This window comes from Oreochromis aureus, linkage group 14 (assembly GCF_013358895.1).
Source record: "Oreochromis aureus strain Israel breed Guangdong linkage group 14, ZZ_aureus, whole genome shotgun sequence".
NCBI lineage: Eukaryota > Metazoa > Chordata > Actinopteri > Cichliformes > Cichlidae > Oreochromis > Oreochromis aureus.
In genome coordinates this window covers 28,933,649-28,955,995 of record NC_052955.1, presented here as the reverse complement: position 1 = coordinate 28,955,995, position 22,347 = coordinate 28,933,649, and the positions used below count along the sequence as shown (strand labels likewise).

Genomic DNA, 22,347 nt, shown 5'->3' with positions numbered 1-22,347 from the left:
AGGGTTTGAGGGAGGCGGTAAGACCCAGAGGAGGAACATAGAAAGAGAAAAAGAGAGAGAGAGCGAGCATGAGAGAGAGGTGGGAGGAGAGAGGAGGAGGGACTGTGTTCACTCTCAGCTCTATGCATTGCAGCTCGTGGAGTTAGCGCGCCAGTGTGCGTCTCAGCCTGCCAGCGCGAGTGTGTGCTTCGGTACTTCGCCGTGTGTGCGAATGTGTGTGTGACTCCGGCGCTCTCTCTGCGTACGACAGGTGGAGATGACATGACTGCGCTTGAGAGGAAGAAAGGAAAGGACCTGTAAGGACTTCACAAACACATTCACCTTTTTTCTCCCCTCCTACATTCCCTCACACACACCTTTAAATTCTTGCACCTTTCAGATGTAGGAAGAGATAAATTGTTGTGTCTAGGAGTGTGTGTGTGTGTGAATGGAAATGCTCCTTTGCCAGCAGCTTATCACTTAGAGTCTGACAGCTGGCGTGCACAGAGGACAACTCAAACATGCAGACACACACAGAGGTCCTGACTGCTGTTTTTGATCCCGACAGACGTGGTCAGCAAGTGTTCCTGCGTCCTGACGAGAGTTCAGCTCCAGCCCTGAGTGCCAGACAGTCCACCACGCTGTCCGAACAACTCCAGGTAGGATCTCTTCTCTTCTCTTCTCTTCTCTTCTCTTCTCTTCTCTTCTCTTCTCTTCTCTTCTCTTCTCTTCTCTTCTCTTCTCTTCTCTTCTGTCCACACTGCCTGAAAAACAGGATGCAATATCCTCTGCGCCCTCTGCCCTCTATTCTGTTTCATCTTCCTTTCAATTATAAACAACAATACTGATTTTTTTAAACATTTTCCTTCAACTCTCCGGTTTTCCCAATATACAATCAGTCTCATCGTCCCTTCCTTTGTCCTCCCTTTAACACACACCCCCCCGCTCTCTCTTTTTTTGTCCCTCTCTATTCTATTTTTTGGGGGGGTGCTAATGATGACTTTTTGTCTGTGGAAGGTAAGTTTCAGCTCCTGTTGCTTTCTCTCTTTTTCTGTTGATTGAGTCACTGAGAGGCTTATTACTTCTCTGCATGTGTGTGTGTGTGTGTGTGAAAGAGAGAGAGAGAGAGAGAGTGAGTGGGGGGAGGTTGGGTGGGGGGATAAGGAATGGAAAGATGAAACATAAAGCAGCTATAAACATGAAAGGTAGGAAATTAAAGACAGTGCCTTTTCTTTCAATGGCAGATGAGCCCTGTGCACTGCAGTCTCTATTCACTTGTGGTGTGCTTGTTTGCACGTGTGTGTGTGTGTGGGTGTGTATGTGTGTGTTTGTTTTAGGCTAACAGTTAAATTGCCGCTGTTTGTTCTTGCGGTCCCCAGATCAACAAGCCTCGTGTTGTTTCATCTTTCCTACTTCCCCCTGCATCCTGTCATCCCTACTGCTCCTTATTTTGCATTTGTATGATTTATGACACACAGATGCATAAAATCTACAATTGCTACCCTCTGTTATATTCACATGTGCCGTCAAGCAGCGTGAGCGTATGCGTGCATTTGTGAGTTATATTGCTGAGAGATATAGTGTTGGGAGTGGAATTAAAAAAAGGAAAAAAAGAAAGAAAGTTTGATTGGCTGCCAGTGTTGACATGTTGTGCTCAGATTCAATTACCTAGATATATGCTCACAGGGGTGTAGGCGCATGTGCAGTGTCACACATGCGGGTTAGGTGATAAACATAAAGAAATGCTTTATCCGTGTCGGTGTTTCTGAGAACAAAGACGTGCTGGACACCTAAACATGGGTCTGAAAAATCCACTGTGGTGTTTCCCGACACTTTTTTTGTCCACATGTTGCTTCATGTAAAAAACATTACTACCTTTTGTGTGTTTGACTGCAGCGACGTACTTCTTTTATTCTTGCGGCTTTCATTCGTACACACCTGCCTGCAGGTACGGTATGTGTGTATCTGCCTTTACGCTGAAAATGCATTTGTGCGTCAGATGTCCACGTACGTGTTTCCGCACTCAGGTTACATGGCTGAAAGTCCTGTCCAACTGCATTCCTCTCTTACAGCCTGTTTTGTTTGTTAATGGTTAGTTGTCGTCACCCGTACTGTAATTCCTTGTGTGATTTGGTCTGGAGGGAGCGTAACGCCCTGCAGTAGGACGGCCTGAAGCGTCACAGTTGCTACAGGTTACAAATGTGCACTTTAAAGGGAGAGAAAGTTTTTGCATTCATTTTCTTGAGTGCAGTTTTGTCCACAATAAAGTATTTTTGTGACACCATGGATCTTACAGTACTCTGGATGGCAGATAAGTAGGAGCTGGAGGGGTGGAGGGCGATTAAGAAGAACCTCAGTGTTCGTATCTGCTGTCATGCATCACTGAAATTATGAGATTTGTGAGTTTATACAGTGATGGAGTAAAATGCATTCGCTTATATGCTGCCTTGTACGTGCCTGCGAGACAGTGCGGCAGTAAAAGCAGCAGACTCATCTCTCCTCAGTCTCCAGTGAAACAGATGTGAGGATTAGTTCATCAGGGAATCGGAGGTTGTTTAACAAAATAATTATTTTTGTGGATTCTTCTCACTCTCCACTCCACTGGGTGTCTGGGTGTCAATACAAATTATTATTATTATCATTTTGGCTTCATAGATGCTTATACTCACACAAACATGCTTCACTCCAAAGTCTCTGAAGTGTTTACGTACATGTCTGCGAGCTCTGTGACTTTCAACAAGTGCGTGCAGAAGCAACACTTGTGGACAGGTGTGTTCATTCACCTTTCTCCTCCAGCTCCCAGTTATCCGCTATCCTTGTCATTTTCTCATTTCTCTGCACAGATGTTTCCACGTTTTCTTCTCATTTAGCCAAAGATGACGGGCACGGGTTAAAAGCAGGGGAAAATTCTGCACTGAATGTTAAGGTGGAAGAAAAAAAGCCCATTTGAATTACGAAGGAAAAAAACCCTGTAATTATTTCTGTGTGTGCGTGAGGGGATTTGAGTGTGTGTCCCAGAACTCCAGAGACGAGCTCCCCTGATAGCTTGACCTTAATGACATGAAAGTGGTTCTGCTGAATGGAGTAGGTTTAGCCCACTGGGGGTTTGCGTTGTATAGTGTTATAATTGTGAGTTTGGGGAGCGAGGGTTAGACTCTGTGCTCGGACCTCACCGCTGGAAGAGAAAGCTTTCTTATGGGGGTTAAAACATGACTATTGCATTAGTTGCACTGGGCATGTATCTGCTTGCTCTATATGAGCGTGCCTGCCCTTGAGATAAAAGTGTTAATCTGATCTGACGACAAAGGTTTAAGAAAACCATTTTACTTGTTGCTTGCGTAAGGTGAAATATTTTATACATTTTTACCTGTTCATACAGTCTGATCTAGTGGTTGTGGGCAGATCCGGGTGTCCACAGTTCATTTGCATACATGCAAAACAATAAGACATAGAGCTGAGCTCACAGTAAAGCTACTGACGCACTGCTCTTTCACTATTAGTCAAAATAGCTTGTCTTATCTCGTTATTTTAAGCTTGGCTTATACTCCAAAAAGGTATTTATTTAATCTTGAATTCTCTTTTGGAGCCAGTAGAAGGAATCACTGAAAAAAAAATGCATCCACTGTAGCCAGAGTCTGATGCAAAAAGTCGCTAATATCCCGCTAATATCAAACATTTTCCTTTTGAAAGGAGACATCAGGAAGCAGCGCTGTTGCCCTTAAGCCCTGATGTGGCCTTTTCAGCCTCGTGTGAAACCTCCAGAGTGTATTTCTTCTTGTCTGACTTGATTTTATCCTCAATAATATACCACCGATGCGACATGGGGCTGTAAGCAGCGAACCTGGAGCTTCATATTCAGCGGATTCAGCCAAATACACACACCGCTGATCCCATTGTTGTTGATCAGGCAATTGAAACAAATCGCCTCAAATGGTCGCAGAAGACCAGTGACCTGTGTGTGTGTGTGTGTGTGTGTCGCTGAACTGCATGTGAGGTGGTGTGGGTGTGCCGCTACATGGAAGGTGGATTGTCAGTCACTTCGCAGCGGCAGATAACCTCGAATTACACGACCCTTAAAACCTGCAGTAGCAGGGTCGTGAAGACTCAAGTGACTCACGAGCATTGTAGTGAGAATATTTTAAAGTGCTCTTCATATAGATGATGGCAGAGCACAGAGTGCGTGTCTCATCGCCTGCGTGCCTGCATCTAAATTATACCTCAGTCATGTGTAAATTCTTTAAATGCAAAGTCTGGAATCATGCATTAAATGTACCGCACAGTCACAACTCCAAAGATATCTAAAGCTGTGCAACAAGTAAGGAGACTGCATCATTTTACATGATGGGAAGGACGTTTACATGCAGCAGAAACCACATGGAGATCAAATTATCTGGAGGATGATTTGCTTGCTATGTGTGTCTTGTACATAATATTGTGGAGCTCCACATACTTGCAGTCTTACAGTTAATATCCAGCATGTATGAGCTTCTGCTCTGGGTTTTATTGCGCTGATCGATTGTGGCACAACTGAAACTATGGGGAGCAGGATTCATAAGGTTTTCCAATTCCCAACGCAGTATTTCGATTCCAAACCTCAAGGGACTGGGTAATAACAGGTAGGTGTGTCATGCATGAGCAGTGGCTGCAGCGGCGGAGAATGTGCAGTGAGGTGACAGCTTGAATCGATTGCCCGTTCGGTGAAGGCAGCAGGCAAGCTTGGTGGCTCATTAACTGATGTAGACAGCGGTGCTCGGTGAGCTTGTTGCGTGATTGCCTGTGGACTTTGTTTGATTTTCTGTAAATGTTTTGGAAAAGTACAGTATTGGACCAGACAACAATAGTTTGCTTTAAATATTAGGATTCTGTATATGCCGTGCTCTCTGCTGGGAAAGAAACTTTTCAGTGAACTTTACTCTTATGGACGTCCATTTTTCAATTTGATTGTGTTGTGCACAGAGCAGCACCAACCTGTGCATGATCAAAAACAGAAACCCCTCCTCCTTGTAGCAGAATTGCTGAACCCGAGGCTCAGAGTAAACACGAAGCAATAATAAGCTGTTTAATTAAATCAAACTCAGCAGATATTCATTCGTACAGCCTGTGTTGTTCTGCTTTGATGTTTTAATCAAGGACAGTTTCAGTTTGTTTGCAGATCAAACTTCGTAGTGAGCGTTATACTGTATAGCCTAAAGGGAAAATAGACCACATTTCTTTTCATTGTCTTTTTGTGCAGGTGTCAGTTTGAAGTTTACACACCATCATTCTTTATCAGTCATCTCATTCGTAGGTTTCATTGCAGTAATCTTAAAACATTCATCCTTGCTTAGCCCCAGTGCAGAAGCAAAGAGGAAGGTTACCTGCTTTGGTTGCAATAATTTGTCTTCTACTTTAATGCAAATGAAAAAATCCAAAAGTCATTAAGAGAACTGATGAAATGTTTTAATTAAAGGTGCCTGATGATGTGAGCCACAACTACAGTAAGTTGTGCAATGCTCAAAACACTTAAATCACACCAGAAGCTGATCAATGAAATAAGCAGGTTAAAAATCAACATTAAAATCTGAAATCAAAGCCTGATCTGACTTGGATGCACTTCGGACAACATCTGTAAATGCTCCTGATGAGATGGTGGATGGTGTCCTTGGGGATCTCCTTCCAGACAGGGATCAGGGTATGAGTTAGCTCCTGATCAGTCTGTGGTGCTATCTGTTGGTGACAGGTGCATCGATGTAAAAACTCCCTGAAGTTCTCATTAGATTCAGGTCTGGGACAAATCAGGGCTAGACAATGGCATCAGTGCCTCCATCATTCAGGGATTGCCTACACATTCTGGCCTCATGGGGCAGCGCATTGTCCTGCACCAGGAGGAACCCACCCCTAGCGTAAGGTGTGACAATAGGTGAGGATTTAATCCTGCTAACAGCAATCAGGCTACAGCTGGCTAACACGTGGAGGTCTGTGTGACCCTCCAAGGACGTGACCGCGCATTTCATCAATGACCTATTGCCAAAACAGCTGGATGATGTTGCAGGTACCACTGTGTTCGCCACGTTGTCTCCAGACTCTTCATGTCTGTCGCATGAGCTCAGTGTGAATCTGCTCTCATCTGTGAAGAGAACAGGGCGCCAGTAGCGGACCTGTCAGTTCTGGTGTTCTCAGGTGAATGCCAGTCGAGCTACACGATGCCGGTCTGTGAGCACAGGTCCCACTAAAGGACCTCAGGCCGTCGTGCCACCCTCATCGAGTCGGTATCTGACAGTTTGGTCAGAAACATGCACATGAGTAATCCACTGGAGGTTATTTCGGGCTAGGTGATTGCCCTTCAACTGCCCTGTCCAGCTCTCCACATGTAACAGCTCAACTCGGATATTTCCTCTACACTGTTGAGACAAAGACACCTTTTTGCAATATGGATGTGCCATCCTGGAGGAGCTGGGCTACCAGTATGGGCTACAGGCACAGTCTCATGCTACCAACACTGACGAGAAAAAAGCAAAAGAAGAGGAAAAACACTCAGGAGGTTTAAATAATAAGAAAGAAATGATCTATGGACAGCAGCTACAAGACCAAACAACTTTGTTGGTCTTGTGTTATTGTCGCCTCTCTGTTGCACCTGTTATCACTTTCATTTGCATCAAAGCAGGTGAAATGAACTCAGTGTTTCGTGATTTCTAACTGGACAGATTACAGTTTTTCTCAGTTGCTTTGGTGCATTTCTCACAACAGAATTGATCTCTGCACCACTACTAAGGCTCTTCTCAAAACAATTAGTGCAAACTGCAAAACATGGTGGATAACTTGCAAAAGTGAGTCACTTCATCAAAAAGAAAAGTCAGTTGTTCAAAAGCAAGTCAGTTGCTCAAAATAAGTAGTCAATGCTTCAAAAGCAAGTCCCTTAATCAAAACAGATAATATATTCATCAAAAGCAAGTACTTATATCAATCAAAGTTTCTGGGCTGTCACAATTACAAGTCAGTACACCAGCACCTTTGGTCACAAAATCAAATGGTTTGAACATGTTCTCATTGTGACGGATTTCTTTGTAGGTGCTTCCCAATGACATGTCAAGTCTGAAAACCATAAATTGTAAAGGAAACTCAAGACACTTCATATGCACTCTTGATAATATTCAATTGAAACTGTGCACAACATTGTGCAACTGGGGAAATACAATAAATCAAATATTTTACAGCAAACATAAACTCACTTAGACAGTAAACCTTACTGCAGTAGTTATGAAACAAAAAAACCCCTGAAAAACAGACACTGCTGCATATCAGTCACTGATATCTAGACGCTCCCGTCTGTCTGCCCACATATTTGCATCAACATCACAACGAATGTCAGCTCTATCGATGCATCGGGGAAAGTATCGTCTGGAGTGTCGAATCCACCCTCTGCAGGACTCTGCTGTGATGTCATCACAAGCTTTTGTAGATTCAGTATGCACCTCATGCCAATCCTGTCTGTTGGTTTACATCATATATATATACTTGTAGAGTAGGGGATACTGTAACGCGATTCACCTATGACTGGGTAGAAGAGGCTTTTCATTGGTTGCAAGTAAGAGTAACACACACCAATTTTCATTAGTGTGAGATAAGGTTCACCTGAGAAAAGTAATTTATGGAGATTTTCATGGAAACTCCTTAAAAATAGGGTTTTCAAAATGGGTGTACAAATTGTTTGACAAGATGTTCAACAATTTTGAGTGCACTGACACAAGCAATGAAATGAAGACTATTAGTTGTATGGACAATGACTATTCAGCCGGTACAAGTATAAATAATTGTGACATTCATGATAGAAGCAAAGAGATAGTGATGAATAGCAAGTCAAAAGTGACCATTCTTTAGATATTTGTACTTACTCAACTGCTTCATGTCCAAAGGCATTTGCCTTTGGACGAAATGAACATGAAACCGCCACAAGGTTGTGCCAAAACGACTACATGTTGTGGAGGTTGAACTAACTATTGTGCAAAGTTTAATTCTGTTGTGAGAAATGCACCAAAGCAACTGAGAAAAACTGTAACACTCCTGAGGTTTAGCTGACTTTGTGTTATAGTGAGTGCTATACTCTCATTTAATATAAGTGATTGTTTTCTTTTACATATTTAAATTTGCAGTGGCTACAAATATCACAATACCTTTACTCTACAATTTTCACTACCAAAATCAACTTTTACTTGTACTAAAACTGTAATATTAATGTATTTTTGGTTAGTAAGAATTAACCAGAGTATGTGGTTGAGGTATTTCTACCTACTTTACATAGTTTGGTTGTTTCGTCCCGTGGCTCCCAGATGAGGATTTTGGAGCATGGTTAAATTTATGTATTTTTACTTAATGATGGTTGTTAGGAAACTTTATATTATTAAAAAGCAAAGTTGCTTCAAACTTTTTTTTCTGCATTGTTAAGATAAAAGATAGTGCTTTTGCTTATTTGCCTTCTTGTCCTGCTGTGGTGGCATTTTTCCCGTGGCGGGGCTTTCTGTGGCTGACTGATGCAAATCCAGACAGAGGGGAGAGGGTGTTTTACTTTACAGGGGCACAGCAGTGTTGCATTACATGCTGTACGGTTCAAAGCAATGAGAAGAAATTCAAGTTCAGACCATCGGGCTTCGCCTGCCATGGCACTTTGAATTACACATTCTGATAAATGACCGCGGACACAAGGGCACCTTCACTCCACAACAACCCTCTGTGAGCGCTGTATATATGCGTTGTGTGCGTGCGCATGTCAGGGTTAGCGCTTTTTCTTTGATAAATGGACTGTATTATTCAGAGCTGCTGAATTTTATCTCAAGTGGATCCCTGTGGGGCATTGAACAAGCTCTTTCTCCTTCTGCTTGCATGCGCGTGTTCACATACCCACAGACCGCTACTCTCACATATCTGTAGGTAAATATGCTGTACGGCTGTATATTTGTTGTCCAGGCACCCTGCTGAGTTGCAAAACTCCAAAAAGAACGAGTAGGCATTCGAGCCCCCCCCCTTTCATTCAGACAGAAAGGTGATAATCACGACACGTTCTTTGTCAGCTGGCAATGTTGATATGACGAAAAACAAGGCAAGCAGGCACGAGAGCTTCCAAAGACTGCAGCCAAACACTACGAGGCCACAAAAACTGTTGCCGTGGATGGTTTCCATTAATCACGTTCTTGCATTTTAATTGATTGTTTTGCCTCTAATAAGGTTAAAGATGAGATATAGTTACTCATCCTTTAATTGCGGGCTTGTTCCTCAGCTGCTCTTGTCCTCGTATTGAAGTGCTTTGGGCGCTGACTCTGAACCCCAAACTGAGGGCTGTACTACGAAGCACGATTTCATCATATCCAAATAACTTTAGGGTTTCTGTGCTATGAAGGCAGTTCACTTCTTATCGGGTACATTGCCATGGTAACTTAACCTGCTGTGGAGCAGGTAATGTTGGAAGATCCTTTAGACCTAACGTCTAATGTTAGCATCAGGGAAACACAGGGATGCTATTGGCACGAATATGTGATCCTAAAACACCTGTAGACCTTAGTATTACATTTTGCACATAAAATAAATTCTGTTTTTATATTTATTCTTTCCTCAGACTGCAGCTGGAAGAATAAAAACTAAACCCATCTTTTAAATAGTACGCTTATGAAATACTCAATTATAATCCATCTGATTTTCTCGTGTCCTTGCGAGAGAGCTATGATATCGATAAGTCTGTTAACTTGCACATTCATTATTTTTGCTGGCTTTTCTTCCAGGTTTTATGTTAATGTGCAGGGAATACACTGAGTTAAGTTAATGAGTTGATAACCAGCTTCATGTGACTGATGCTACAGTAGGGTAAGAGACTCCTAAAAGATACCCCGGGGATGCTGAACCTTCGTTGTTGTTCATTTCTGGGCATTTATTTAATGTAGAAATGAAGGTAGGCAGAGATCGGGGGAGACTGACTTGCAAGAAATGGTCCTAAAAATAAAAATAAACTATAATGTTATTGTAATATAACATTTTTTTCCTGCAGTGAACATGACATTACTTCTTATTGTCTCTCCAGTTTGTAACCTGTGGTCACTCACTGGGTTTTAACTAAACACAACCAGTATATTACATTGATTACCAGCCACAGGTCTTGTGCTTTAGAAACTGTGGGTTTTGTTGTCTGTGAACAACAGTTTTGTAATTGGACCACTCATACATATAAACATGAATTAGTTTAGCAAAATATTAAATTAATTAGGAATAAATTAATTTTCACAAAGCTTTTACAGCAAAGCTGTCCACACCAATTAAAAAAAAATTGTAAATATGACATGAAAGTAAAAATTGGGTCTTAATTATTTCCTCACCTCTGCCCCGACAAGAACAAAAAGAAAACGGAGAAGAACTTTGATTTATTCAGCACACAAAAATGCTCCCCAGGGCTCCATGGACATTACTCTTAAGCATATGCGTGGATTCATTAGCCCGCGATCAAGAGAGAAGCATGTAATCCACGCTGCTTCTCGCTTCCTCGGATTTTGGTACATGACATGACTTGCTGCTTCTTAAAGCCCTCTGGCTCTCATGTGTAAAGAAATGGTATATTCGCCCAGTGAGAAGTCAGTTTAAATTGTATGCCTGTTAAGAAGAAATGATCTATTCGCCTTTTGCAAAACCCACTTTGCAGTAACTGACCCCTCTCTGAAGCTAATTCGTCTGTGGCCTTGCCACAGTACAACAAGAAAAGTGAAATTGTGAGGTGGCTTTATCTGCCTCCAGGCGCATTCACCACTTTGAGCAAAACAGAAGAAAGAAACAAGCGGTGAGTCATCATTCACCTCATGTAGGCAGAAAGGATATAGAGAAGTTGTTCTGCAACTCTTTCTTAAAGTGATCCTCTACCCAGAAACTCTTTAAGCAAGTACAGCAACAGATACGCCTTTGCAGGATTTCATGGTGCAAGCTGATGTTTGTCAGAGTTTAATTCAATTCAGTCCAAGGTGCTTTGCATTGTGAGGTAAAGATCATACAATATTTAAGAGGGAGTCCCAGTTATCTGATGATCCACAGTGAGCAAGCAGAGGGTGATGGTGGGAAAAAAGAACTCAGAGAAAAAAAAAGCATAAAAACCAACAACAAACAGGAGAAAATACAAGCTATGGGAGAGGATAGAAAACAGTTAATGGCCTGCCATAGTGGTCCTACAGTATGCACATTATAAATGCATGGCGAGTGAAAAACTAGGGAGTGGAGGAAAACGCTCGGTGCATCATGCCATGTCCTTAATAGCCTGAGTCTGCAGCTCCATAACTAAGGGAGGTTTGTGACCTCGGTCAAAATGGAAGGTTTTTAGCCTCATTTGCTACTTTAATGATAAAAAACCAACTATGTGTTGCTTAAGGTTGCAGGAAACTTCTGGCAGTAACAATATTTTAATGTCAGTTTCTTCAGATTTCTGACTGGCACATCATTAATAATATAACTACACACAGAATAAAGCTATAAGGGCAAGTGTTCGGTCAGTCCAGAGTTTGGTAATGAGCTGCAGTCGGTGTTTTTGCTGCATGTCTGAAAAAATATAAGTCATGAAAAGTTAAAAGGTGGACGTACACATGCCTGATCGTCGGGGTAGTCTGCAGGGAGAATCCAATTAACATTTCAACATCAACAAAAACTTAAGGAACTGGTCTCAGTAAAACTTCAGGTGATTTTAAAGTAGTTACTCCAGGCTGCAAGTTTTTGAATTGTATTATCCGTGTTTCAGGCAGCAGGCAATGAGTTTTAGGGTTTATTGGCTCCGAAGTTTATAAAATTTGGTTGTTTTTGTATTTTTATTTTTTATCGCCTGTATTTCAGTCTACTTAACTTGAGTTTATGCAACTCTGCTGGTTGCACTGCTTTCTTTCTTCGCCAGGGATCTCTTGTAAAAGACATTTTTAATTTCAGGAGAGTCCTATTTTCCTGATTAAATAAAGCTTAAATAAATAACATGAATTTCAGAGAATTATGAATCATTGTTTGGACGCTGTAAGTGTGAGATGAAGTGCAGCATAACAATACATTACCCTTCTTTCATCTAAGCGCCAAAGCCATTTAGGCTTTATGGGATTTCTTAGCCAAAAGCTGCATGTGCGTCCATCACGACCACTAAATTTTTCTTATTCTATTTTGAGGATGGCAAAGACATCCTGTAATATTATATAACGTAAATTTAGTTTACCAGGCAACAAAAAGCATGCATATATAAACATATGTCTCACCTTTTTCTGTGTTTCTTGCTTCATCCCACTCATGCCTATGCCTCATAAAAACAACCTTTTTTTTACTCAACAACTGTTCACTAGTTTATGAGCAACGGCATAAAATCCAAAATTTAAGGTGGGTGGCCTGCCCACGCTTCTTTTCCCAAAAAAAAAAAAAAGTAGATGGTTTTCTGTTCATCTGGCATCACTGCAGTAGCTTAACGCCAGCGAGGCCAAGTTAGATAAGGATGTGAGTGCAGAGGCAGAAGAGAGGCAGTATGAATAATAGGTACTGAGAGGTGGACGAGATAGATAGATAGATAGATAGATAGATAGATAGATAGATAGATAGATAGATAGATAGATAGATAGATAGATAAAGAAAAAGGTGCACTTTTCTCTTCACTCTTCATTTCCTTCCTAATGTGACACGGTGTGAATTTTTTGTAGCTGTTTGTGTGTTTTGGTGCTATTCTCATTCTGTCCCATTCAATTTGTGGGCCTTCCATTGTGGTAATAGACCATTACTGAATGGAGACTTGAATAGAGGGGAGAATAAAAGCCAGAGGAAAAAAGAAAAAAGAACTGAGGAAGTGGGTGAAAGAACAGCAGGAGAAGAGGTGTCAGTATGTGATTTCCCCAGGGGATTGAACTAAAATAGAGGGGCGTGTCCCTTTCTTTCTGGGTCTCTCACACTTAGTTCCTGTCCACTTGCAATGTGTAGCTGCTTGTGTGTGTGTGTACTGTATACGCCTATGCAGTGTACTGTGCCACTTTTCAGTGTTGACCTTTATATATGCTTCTAACATGCTCAAGTTTTCCTATCGGAGAGGTTTCAGTATGTGTATTCAGATGTGAGGGTGTAGGCGTTTGTGCGTGTGTGGGTGCATACATGCGTGTCTTTATGTAGGTGTGTTTTCACCACTCCACCTTGTTAGATGGTGGTTTACTGGCCTACGCGATTAATCCGATTCGCACCGATAACAGAGATCAATCCTTTCACCTCCACGCAAACACGTCGATGCGGCACGCGCACACGCACACAATGATGCACTCAGAGGTACACTTAAAAATTTCCATAGGCACAGAGGTCAACATCCCCCAGGCTTATGTACCTTTTACTCTAAAAGCTCGGCTCTATCAGGAGGAATACATCGAGACATGTGAGTGGCTTTTAGACATCCCTGTGGAGAAACTGACAGTTAACTGAGGGGGAAATATGAGCTTTTAGATCCCTGCAGACGGCCAATGTAAAAATGAGCCGTATTCTTCTCATCGGTCTGTCTGAACACTGATGTGCAGAAAACTGTGAGCAGACTGCATGTTTGTTTGTTTTTTGTGAATTTAACGCTGCTTTGTGACGTCACACATCTTACATTGAATGCAAAATGCAAAGCACCTTTATTGCATAAAAGCGTTTGCCTATGATTACAGTTTAGAAAACCTTATTAATAATGAATCACTTTAAAAAAGGGATAGCTGAGTGTTCTCCTTGTGTTATTGTAAGCTCAAATACAATAAAAAAGAAAACGAAGGTTCTCAAACTTCTCATGCTTGGAAAGATGCCCCAAAATACTAAAAAGGTTTATGCATAGAGGGGGGTGCAGACATGCCAAGCCATGCCTAAACTTGTTTACCTCTGTAATGGTTTGAGGATTGCTACATCCAAACCGACAGTAAAGAGGCTGTAATAGAGTCTTGAAGCTGCTTCTCTCATAAAAGATGAAATAACTGAATCGAGGCATAACGCAAATTTCTTTATCCTCAGCCTTGTGTTAGTCCCTTAAAATGATTGTCTGCTGGAGCTTCTCATCATAACATTCACAATAACAGCTGTAATTCTTTGCAGCTTAAACCGATTTGGTCTCTTTTTGCACTACTTGTATGGCATTTTAAATTAGTTCTCACGCCTCTGTGACAAAATGCGCTGACCCAGCATTTGATGGCTGACTAACTCTAAAAGACACTCTATTAAATAACGTGAAGAGCCTTGATGGTGTCATAACAATCGAGCATGCAGGATTTTACACTTTAGGCCACTTTATTATGTACACCCTTTAAACTCCTCGCAACGCAATCCAATGGCAGCAACTCAGAGCATTTAGACATGGTGAAGACGACCTGCTGATGTTCAAACCAAATGGCGAGACAGCGTCAGGCTGATAGAAAGGCAACGGTAACTTGAGTAACCACTTGTTACAACCAGGTTATGCAAAAAAGCATCTCTGAATGCACAACACATCAAACCTTGAAGCAGATGGTCTGTAGCACCAGACAATCGCACCAAATGTCACTTCTGTCAGCTAAAAACAGGAAACTGAGGATGATTAGAAAGACATCGCCTGCCTGGTCTGATGACTCGTGATTTCTGCTGTGACATTTGGATGGTGGGATCAGGATTTAGAGTAAACAACATGAAACCATGGGTCTGTCTGGGAACCTTCAGGCTGTTGGTGGTGGTGTAATGGTGTGGGAGATATTTTCTTGGCATACTTTGGGCCAGACTGAGGTTTGTTTTAACACCACAGCCTGCCGGAGTATTGCTGCTGACCTTTATGACCACAGTGTACCCATCCTCTGATGGCTAATTCCAGCAAATACTGCATCATGTCACAAAGCCCAAATCATCTCAGACTGGTTTCTTGGACATGAAATGCCCTCCACAGTCACCAGATTTCAATCCAGTGGAGCTCCTTTGAGATGTGGTGGAACGGGAGCGCATCATCCCAGACATCTGAGGAATGTTTCCAGGATCTTGTTGATTCTGTGCTGTGAAAAACTGAAACTGTTCTGAAGGTAAAAGCGGGTTCTAGTAAGGCCTAATAAAGAGGCCGGTGTTTGGCTATAGATACACAGAAAAGTAATCCCTTTGAGAGTGATGACTTACAGTACACTGGTGTTTGAGAGCATTTTATTTTCTTTTTATTTTGCTGTGTTCAGGAAGTTTTGGGGCTGCAACCCTTCAGCAAAGCCACACACACTGTGATGGTAAGAGGAGGCCAAGTTCGAAGATTGTGTTTAAAAAAAGTTACTGATAATTGCTTGACAAATAATTTGCAGTATTCTCGATCTGTTTCTTTTCCACCTCACTGCAGCAGAATGCACTGCACCATTCTCTTACTATCTGCAGATGAAGTCTGACTTTTAAAGTTGAAGGAGAACTTTTTTTTTTTGGATAAGGATGTTGATCACAGTCTGAAGGCCAAATGCCAGGGAGAAAAAGAAAAAGAAGAGACCTTCCTCTGTGTTACAGCTCAGCGCTCAGTCTGGCAGTTCATCAGAGTTTGAATAAGAGGTGTAGCCTCCTGCCACCGAGTGTACTGAGGCATCACCATCGGCATTTGAGTTGTATGAAGGTGTCTCTAAAGAAGAAGTCGTTCAGCACTGGCGACGCTGCATGGCATTTTAAAAAGGATCCGGTGCCTGAGGGCGTAGCCACCGTCACCTGCAGTGCCGGCACCGAGGTCTGTTCCTCTGTGCCGCTCTGCCTCTGAGTAAATGAACAAGTTTCGCCTCTGGGCAAACAGATTTACATCACAAATAATGAGCAGCTTCGAATTTTGATGATTGCTGTTTTAACAACTTTTTCAATTAAACTGAAAAAGTTTGAACATTGATGCTGAGAGGACATGATTGAATTGCCTCTAGATGTTTACGCGGAGTAAGAAAAAAAACATTTGGTGCTCTTTTTATTTATTTATTTATTTGGGGCATCATTCATTATTGAGCTAGGGGCTGGATGTGTTTAATTCGAAGCTGAGGTATGTAAGGTATGTTATGTAAGATAGACTTTTGCCTTCATTTTAACTTTTCTATTGAGGACATGTATTGTGCCTTCGAATTGAAGCTGCGGCTGCGTTATTTCAAGGTTGGATTTCTTTCGCGTTTGTTTGGCTTCGTTTTTGAAAATCAATCTTAAATTGCATTCCTACCAGCATTATGAAAGACTCTAAATTGACTTTCTGTGAATTGCAGAGAACTATGAACGGTATTTGTTTGTGAAAAATGCCTTTTGTGAAAGTTTTACTTTACTAAAAAAAACCCATGGAGTGTGTAAAGTAATGCCGTAAGCCTGATAAAAGGGGACTTTTTTTTGCTAGAAGTAGAAAAAAAATAAGGTGAGCACTTCATGAAAAGGTACTTTAACTTTGAAGTGTTGAAATTACATTGCAAACACTGCTACCTGGGTGGGCCATAATTTACTGGATGCTAATTAGTAGCCTTTATCACCTTTAAAGTGGCATGGCAATCAGTACATTTATATGTGCTCCACAGAGTCAAATTATCTGGATTATAATTGCAGGTATCGAATGCTTCAGTGAGTCAGAGGTCTGGAAAAAAAATCAGCACAGCAAACAGAAACGTCATTAATATAGAAAAACAGAGGCCACTCGTAGTGATTTGTGAATGCCAATTTAATTCCTTTTCAGCGTTTATGTTGTGTTGTCAAGAAGTTGACAAGTAGTTGCTCGTTTTTTAATCTTCAAACATGTTAACTAGTCACAACTCAGCTCAGCTGTCCTTGTCTTCCCGTCACTGTGCTTCTCACTTACTCTGTTGATTCTTCGTCTTTGTTTTTTCTTTTTTATCTGCCTCTTTTTACCGTGCAGACTTCCAACACGAACATTTCCCTGACAGCTAGATACTCTTGAACTTCCCATAATTGCCTTTCTGTCCTCTAAAGAGTTTTTCCATGTCATGCATCAGGGGCAAGGCTGTTATCTACGGTGGACTCCTGAACCGCTCGACAAGCATGTTGGAGAGAGTGTGTATGTGTGTGTCTGGTGTGTCGCTCAGCGATACTCGAACGCGGCCAAAATGTCAAAGTGATGTCGACGCTCCGTCCGGGTCTCCGGTTAGGCTTCTTGTGGGTTTTTCAGGCTCTTAACTCTTAAAACTTATGAATGTTTTCACACTAAATCATCGCTGTATGAACTTTGAGCATTACCGCTTATTGAACTGGGCAACCTGCTCTGATGGCAACATGTAAAAGTAATCGAGAGGCTAAACAGCATTAAATGTAACTAAAAAAAGAGGACTGTTTTTTCTCTCTCGTGCAATTTTACATCGACAGTTTGATTTAACTAAATGTTTCCAGGCGGCTCTGAAATGAGAAATAAATGACAGCATTAAGTCCTTTAAACGGACCAACTGTTGTTAACACTCAGAGGATGTTTCTCCTGGATCCATTAAAGAGAATGATTAAAAACTAAAAAAAAAAAAGGAATCAAAAGAAAGCAAACATCATTTTAAAAACTTTTAAAAAACGTACAGCGATGTGTTATTATCCACACTAACTCTGTAATGCAGATAACTCAACCCAGTGTCGTTGCTACTCAGTTCGAGCCTTCGCTTTTAGTGCTCCGTTTGTACGTTAATGAGCAAGTATCAAAAATTTACAGGATTTATAAAGCATGTTTTTCTTATTAAAGGCTTAACGCTGGCACAGCTGCCTGAGAAACACACCTCCAAATGACCTGGAGCCGTTACTTAATTACATCAAATTTTAATAATCTTGGTGCTTTTAGTGCCAAATGATGCCACATCACAACCAGCGCTACTTGATTCAAAGGGAATGCAGTATAATTTTGTTTTTCTGTAGCTGCAATTTTGCAGTTTTCCTGTTTATTTGGTACCACACTGCCACGAAAATCAAAATGAATACTAGTCGGGGTATGAAACCAAGGTGTTTAAAGTCTTCATGGTTTATTGTGGCTACATGACAGATACAGTAGATTAGCATTTCATTGCTGCTGTTGATTAATGGAGTGATTCGGGCGTCTTCAGTTGATAAAAACTGTAGGATTTATCGTTTTTTCTGGAGCTGGTACATTTCTGCTGCTGTACTCTCTTTGATGTGAAATTTCTGAATGTTACTCTCTGCGTTTGCAGACTAAAACAAGCCCCGCGTTGGTTTAAAGAACAAAAGTTACTGATTAAAACGACTTCCAAAGGTGTCTTAAACAAATGAGGCACGTGATCTCATGTATCCATGTATTCCATCCATTCTCTTCCGCTTATCCAATCCAGGGTTGCGGGGGCGCTGGAGCCTATCCCAGCTGATCTTTTGTTTTCTAAAACAGACAACTTAAGCTGGACCATATGCAAGTATTGCCAAGGGATATATTTAAACTTTCACACATTTTCTTTAGCATTTAACGAGCCTGTGTTTTGCAAGGATTTGTCTAAAGTGCCCTAATTTACTTTTTCACAGACTATGCCTTCCACTTTTTTCCTTTAGGGTTTTAGCCTCAAAACATTTCTTCTCCTTATAAGTGAGAAGGAGGGAGCATAGCGACAGTAGCCATCAAACTGTTATTATCAGAATAATACTAGTAAAGAACAAGCGAGTGATGCTCCAACTAAGTTAAAGTGAAATGTGTCTTGCAGCCACATTATTTTTGCATTATCAGTGAAATTGATATGTTGATCCTTGATTGATTTCTCCCCACCGGACTGTTTGATTGAAATGCCTGATTAAAGGATCAAAGGCTGAAATGTTCCTCTTGATTGATTGATTGATTGATTGATTGATTGATTGATTGATTGATTGATTGATCATACTTTATTCATCCCGAGGGAAATTGGGTTAAGGCTGCCAGCCGTGCCAGCGCCGTATCTTGCTGATGTGAAGTCTTAAACTTTTGAGCACCATCACTTTAGGTGTAACCTTTTTTTTCCAAGCATGATGTTTTTCATATTTTAAGAAGTTTGTGCAGTTACAAATAAGTTTAGATAAATTATGTTATTTAAATATGCTGGGAGGAAAAAAACAGTCTTCAGGTCCAGATTTTTTAATTTCTTCTTCTTTCATGTCCCTTAAATTACTTCTGTTGTGTTAGTGTTACTATTCTTCCATTTGCTGGTGTTTTCTTGCCCACTCAGGGCCGCTATATCTTAGCCATTATTTGACAGGAAATAAGGAGAGAGTGAGGCGTAATGGCATGAAAGATAAGGTCTGGGGCAGACCTGAACACAGGCCCCTGCAGCAAGGACTGTAGCCTTCAGTATACAGGTTGCCACGTCAATCAGGTGACTTATACTGGCACCCGACTGTTGTAAATCTTTATATTGCCTTATTAAACAAGGTATAACTCATACACAGATGGTTCAAAATACATCACCCTGCCTCCTACCAAAGAAAGAAACACAAGGAGCCCGTTACTCCAGTGTTGCTGCTAATGAAATTTAGAATAAAATATTACGGCCTGCACTCTTGCAGTCTCTCACTATTAGATTACCTCAAATGGCAAATTGCATTTTTAATAAGTTTAACATAACGACGTTCCTTTCTTAACAAATGTTTTTGTCGTTTTCGTTTGTCTGACGATTTTGTTTTTCCTTTAAATCTAATTTTTGCATGTGGTTTTTATCCTCGTTGTAGTGGAAGTACGAATGACAGTAGCTGTCAGGTGTGCCCCGACCTGTTAAGTGTTAGGCAGAGAGTTTTAAAAAGAGGTCAGGGAGCATTTCAATGATCACTGCATCCATGATACGTGGTTTATATTCTCCCCTTTCTTCTCAGTTCCTCTTTACTTCCATCTCAGTCTGTTTCTACCCATCCATCCCTCCATCTGCTGCTCTGCATCCATCTGTCTCTGTGTCCTTTTACCAGCTTGCACTTCCAACACGCATGTCTGTCAAGCCTTTGCAGTCAATTATCTCCCTCTTTTAAAGAGTTAATCTTAATGTTTGCCCTGGAATTGATTAACCAATAGCAGGACAGGTAACCATTGATAAAAAAGATCAATTGTACGGCTCTCTTGAGAAATGGTCCTAAGGACAAGTTGCATAAAAACGCACACGTATACAGGAAGACAGACAGACTGGCAGCAGCTGTGTACATAGATCACAATAAAAAAGAAGGCAGAGACAAAGCAAACAGGATTCCCTGTAATTTAATTATCTTGATTACATCATGTCGTTTTATTATGCTATTTTGTTACGGCCCCTTATTACTATGCTGGCAAAATCACATTTCTGCTTCGCATCAAATGCGTTTAAAGTTGCTGGCACCTGGGCCGAGCATGGCGAGCACACACGAGCACACCAGACGATGCGCACAGACACACACACGTGCTCTAAAACCAATGGCAGCATGCTAAACAGCAGGCGTCTTCTATTAAATCAAATCAGTATGAGATGACATGTTATCTATTCTAAGCGCACTCTGTGGCTCTCAAATCTTTTATCAAAAAATACAGCTAACACCCGGCACGCTACCAGTCGGCGTGTGTCTCCAAGGTGCGTGTGTGTGTGACAGATATTAAATGGGCTTTGTCTTGTTCTGCTCCTCAGGAAATGAACCTGACATTACTCATCTATCACGACCGCTATCCCTCCCCTCATCTCTCCGCTCTTCTCGTCTTTACCTCCTCTCTCCCTGCACCTCTCTCCGTCACCCCGGTCTCCTCAGCTTTTTTCTCCCCTCCGCCTGCTCTTCTTTCTTTCTGGCCTTTTCAAATCTTCTTTTGTCTTCTTCCTTCTGTCTGTTCGATCTCAATTCTTTGCCGGATATGCCTCATTCTCCCTCTGTCTCTTTCTCCTTTTCATCATGTATTCTACCCAACTCTCCTTGCGTACAGTACGTTCCATATTTTCTCATTTCCCTTCACTTTTTTTGCGCCCCCCCTCGCTCCATTTGTACTCTAAATTACAACACTTTCTCCTCCCACCTGTTTTTTCTCCCCGTGTCTATCGCTCTCCTCTTCTGTCAATCTTCAAATCTGCTCCTTTCCATCATTACTCCTTGCACCATTCTTCTTCTCTACTTATCTTTTAAACAGCCCTGTTCCTCTGCTCAGCTATTCATCCTGGGCTTATTCAAGTGCACAGAGACCTCTGATAATATGAATGCACTGGCAGTTTTTTTTCTTTTTTTCTGTCCCTGAATCCTCATAGCCGCTTCAGCATCTTCCATCTTGTCTGATTTGAGTTTGTCTGATCAGTTCCACATTAAAACAAAAGTCTAAAACTGTGCATGTGTCAGTTTCAAGTTCACCCTGAAATAATTTCATGCACATTGCCTCCCCCAACGATGATTGCGTTCTGTTTCCTTCTGTTCTCCAATGACAACGACAGCAAGCAGCTGATGACAGAAGCTGTAACGGCACACAGGACAGGTGTCTGCAAATTCAGACAGCTTTCACCTGTCAGTGTCAGCCCAAACCTATCCTCGTATACTTTAATCGTGGAATTTAATCCTAACAACACAGCCAGATGCTTTCTTAACTGTTGCCGCGGCGCCATTGGGATATTAAAAGGAGCAATGTTCCCGCTGAGGAGTAATGTAGCTCTGTAGATATTAACACTGCACATGAAACAAAGTAATATTAAACCAATTTTGATTGTAATTTTTCTCGTGCTCTCTGCAAGAGTGCTGTTATTAAAAAAAAAGCAGTTACAAGGAATGAGAAGAGACTTACACAGCACATGTTTTGTTGAAGGTCGTACCACAGCAAAATGAAAAAATAAAATTACAATTAATGAGGATTGGATTAGATGAAGAAGAGTGATGACAACCAAGTGAAACGAATGAAAATACTTGTAAACAAACATGTATAACAATAATAATATATACATAGAAGCGTCATTCTTATTTATTGTGTCATATCTTATATATTTAGTAAAGGCATCTGAGATGCTGCCTCTTGTAGAAAACATAAGAACAATTAGGGTCTGATTTCTTAATATTAAATCTCATTTAGCCTTCGCATGCACATAAGTTTGCAAACAAAGGTCCAAGCTTTAATTTGACTCAGACACTCTTTCTGGCCAGAAACAGCTTTTAAATATGGGTGAGACTGAATATTGATAAGGGAATATATCATAACACCAAAATTTCTGTATTTTTATTAAAACATGCACCAGCTCTAAACATATTCCACATGACAGCACTGATACCACTGTTTACAGGGACAGGGTTTAGAAATTAAAGGGTTCCACATTTTTTTCTTTTAATGGATTTAAGGTGAAATATGATCAAATGGAAGTTTGTCATTTACATAGTTGCAAAGTTCTTTTTCATAGAGGGTTACGTGATTGCTGGGGTTTTATCCAGAGTACTGCAGGGTCTTTACCTTACAGTAAAAGCATTTTGTGGATGACTGTTGTGATTTGATTCCATATAAATAAAATATCAGTTTGGTGTTTATAA

At 41.1% G+C, this 22,347-nt stretch overlaps 1 protein-coding gene across 4 annotated transcripts in view; it reads left to right on the top strand.

Moving 5' to 3' along the window:
- Positions 1 to 22,347, top strand: part of LOC116313826 (cGMP-dependent 3',5'-cyclic phosphodiesterase) — a 174,586-nt gene that overhangs the window by 55,332 nt on the left and 96,907 nt on the right. For 2 of the 4 annotated variants that reach the window (XM_039598135.1, XM_031731635.2), the window contains exon 2: positions 548 to 638. In XM_039598135.1, coding sequence (XP_039454069.1) covers positions 548 to 638 — 91 coding nt within the window. Of the gene's footprint in view, positions 1 to 161; positions 297 to 547; positions 639 to 22,347 lie in introns of those variants that run through there. The other 2 variants (XM_039598137.1, XM_039598136.1) reach the window with 2 other exon arrangements.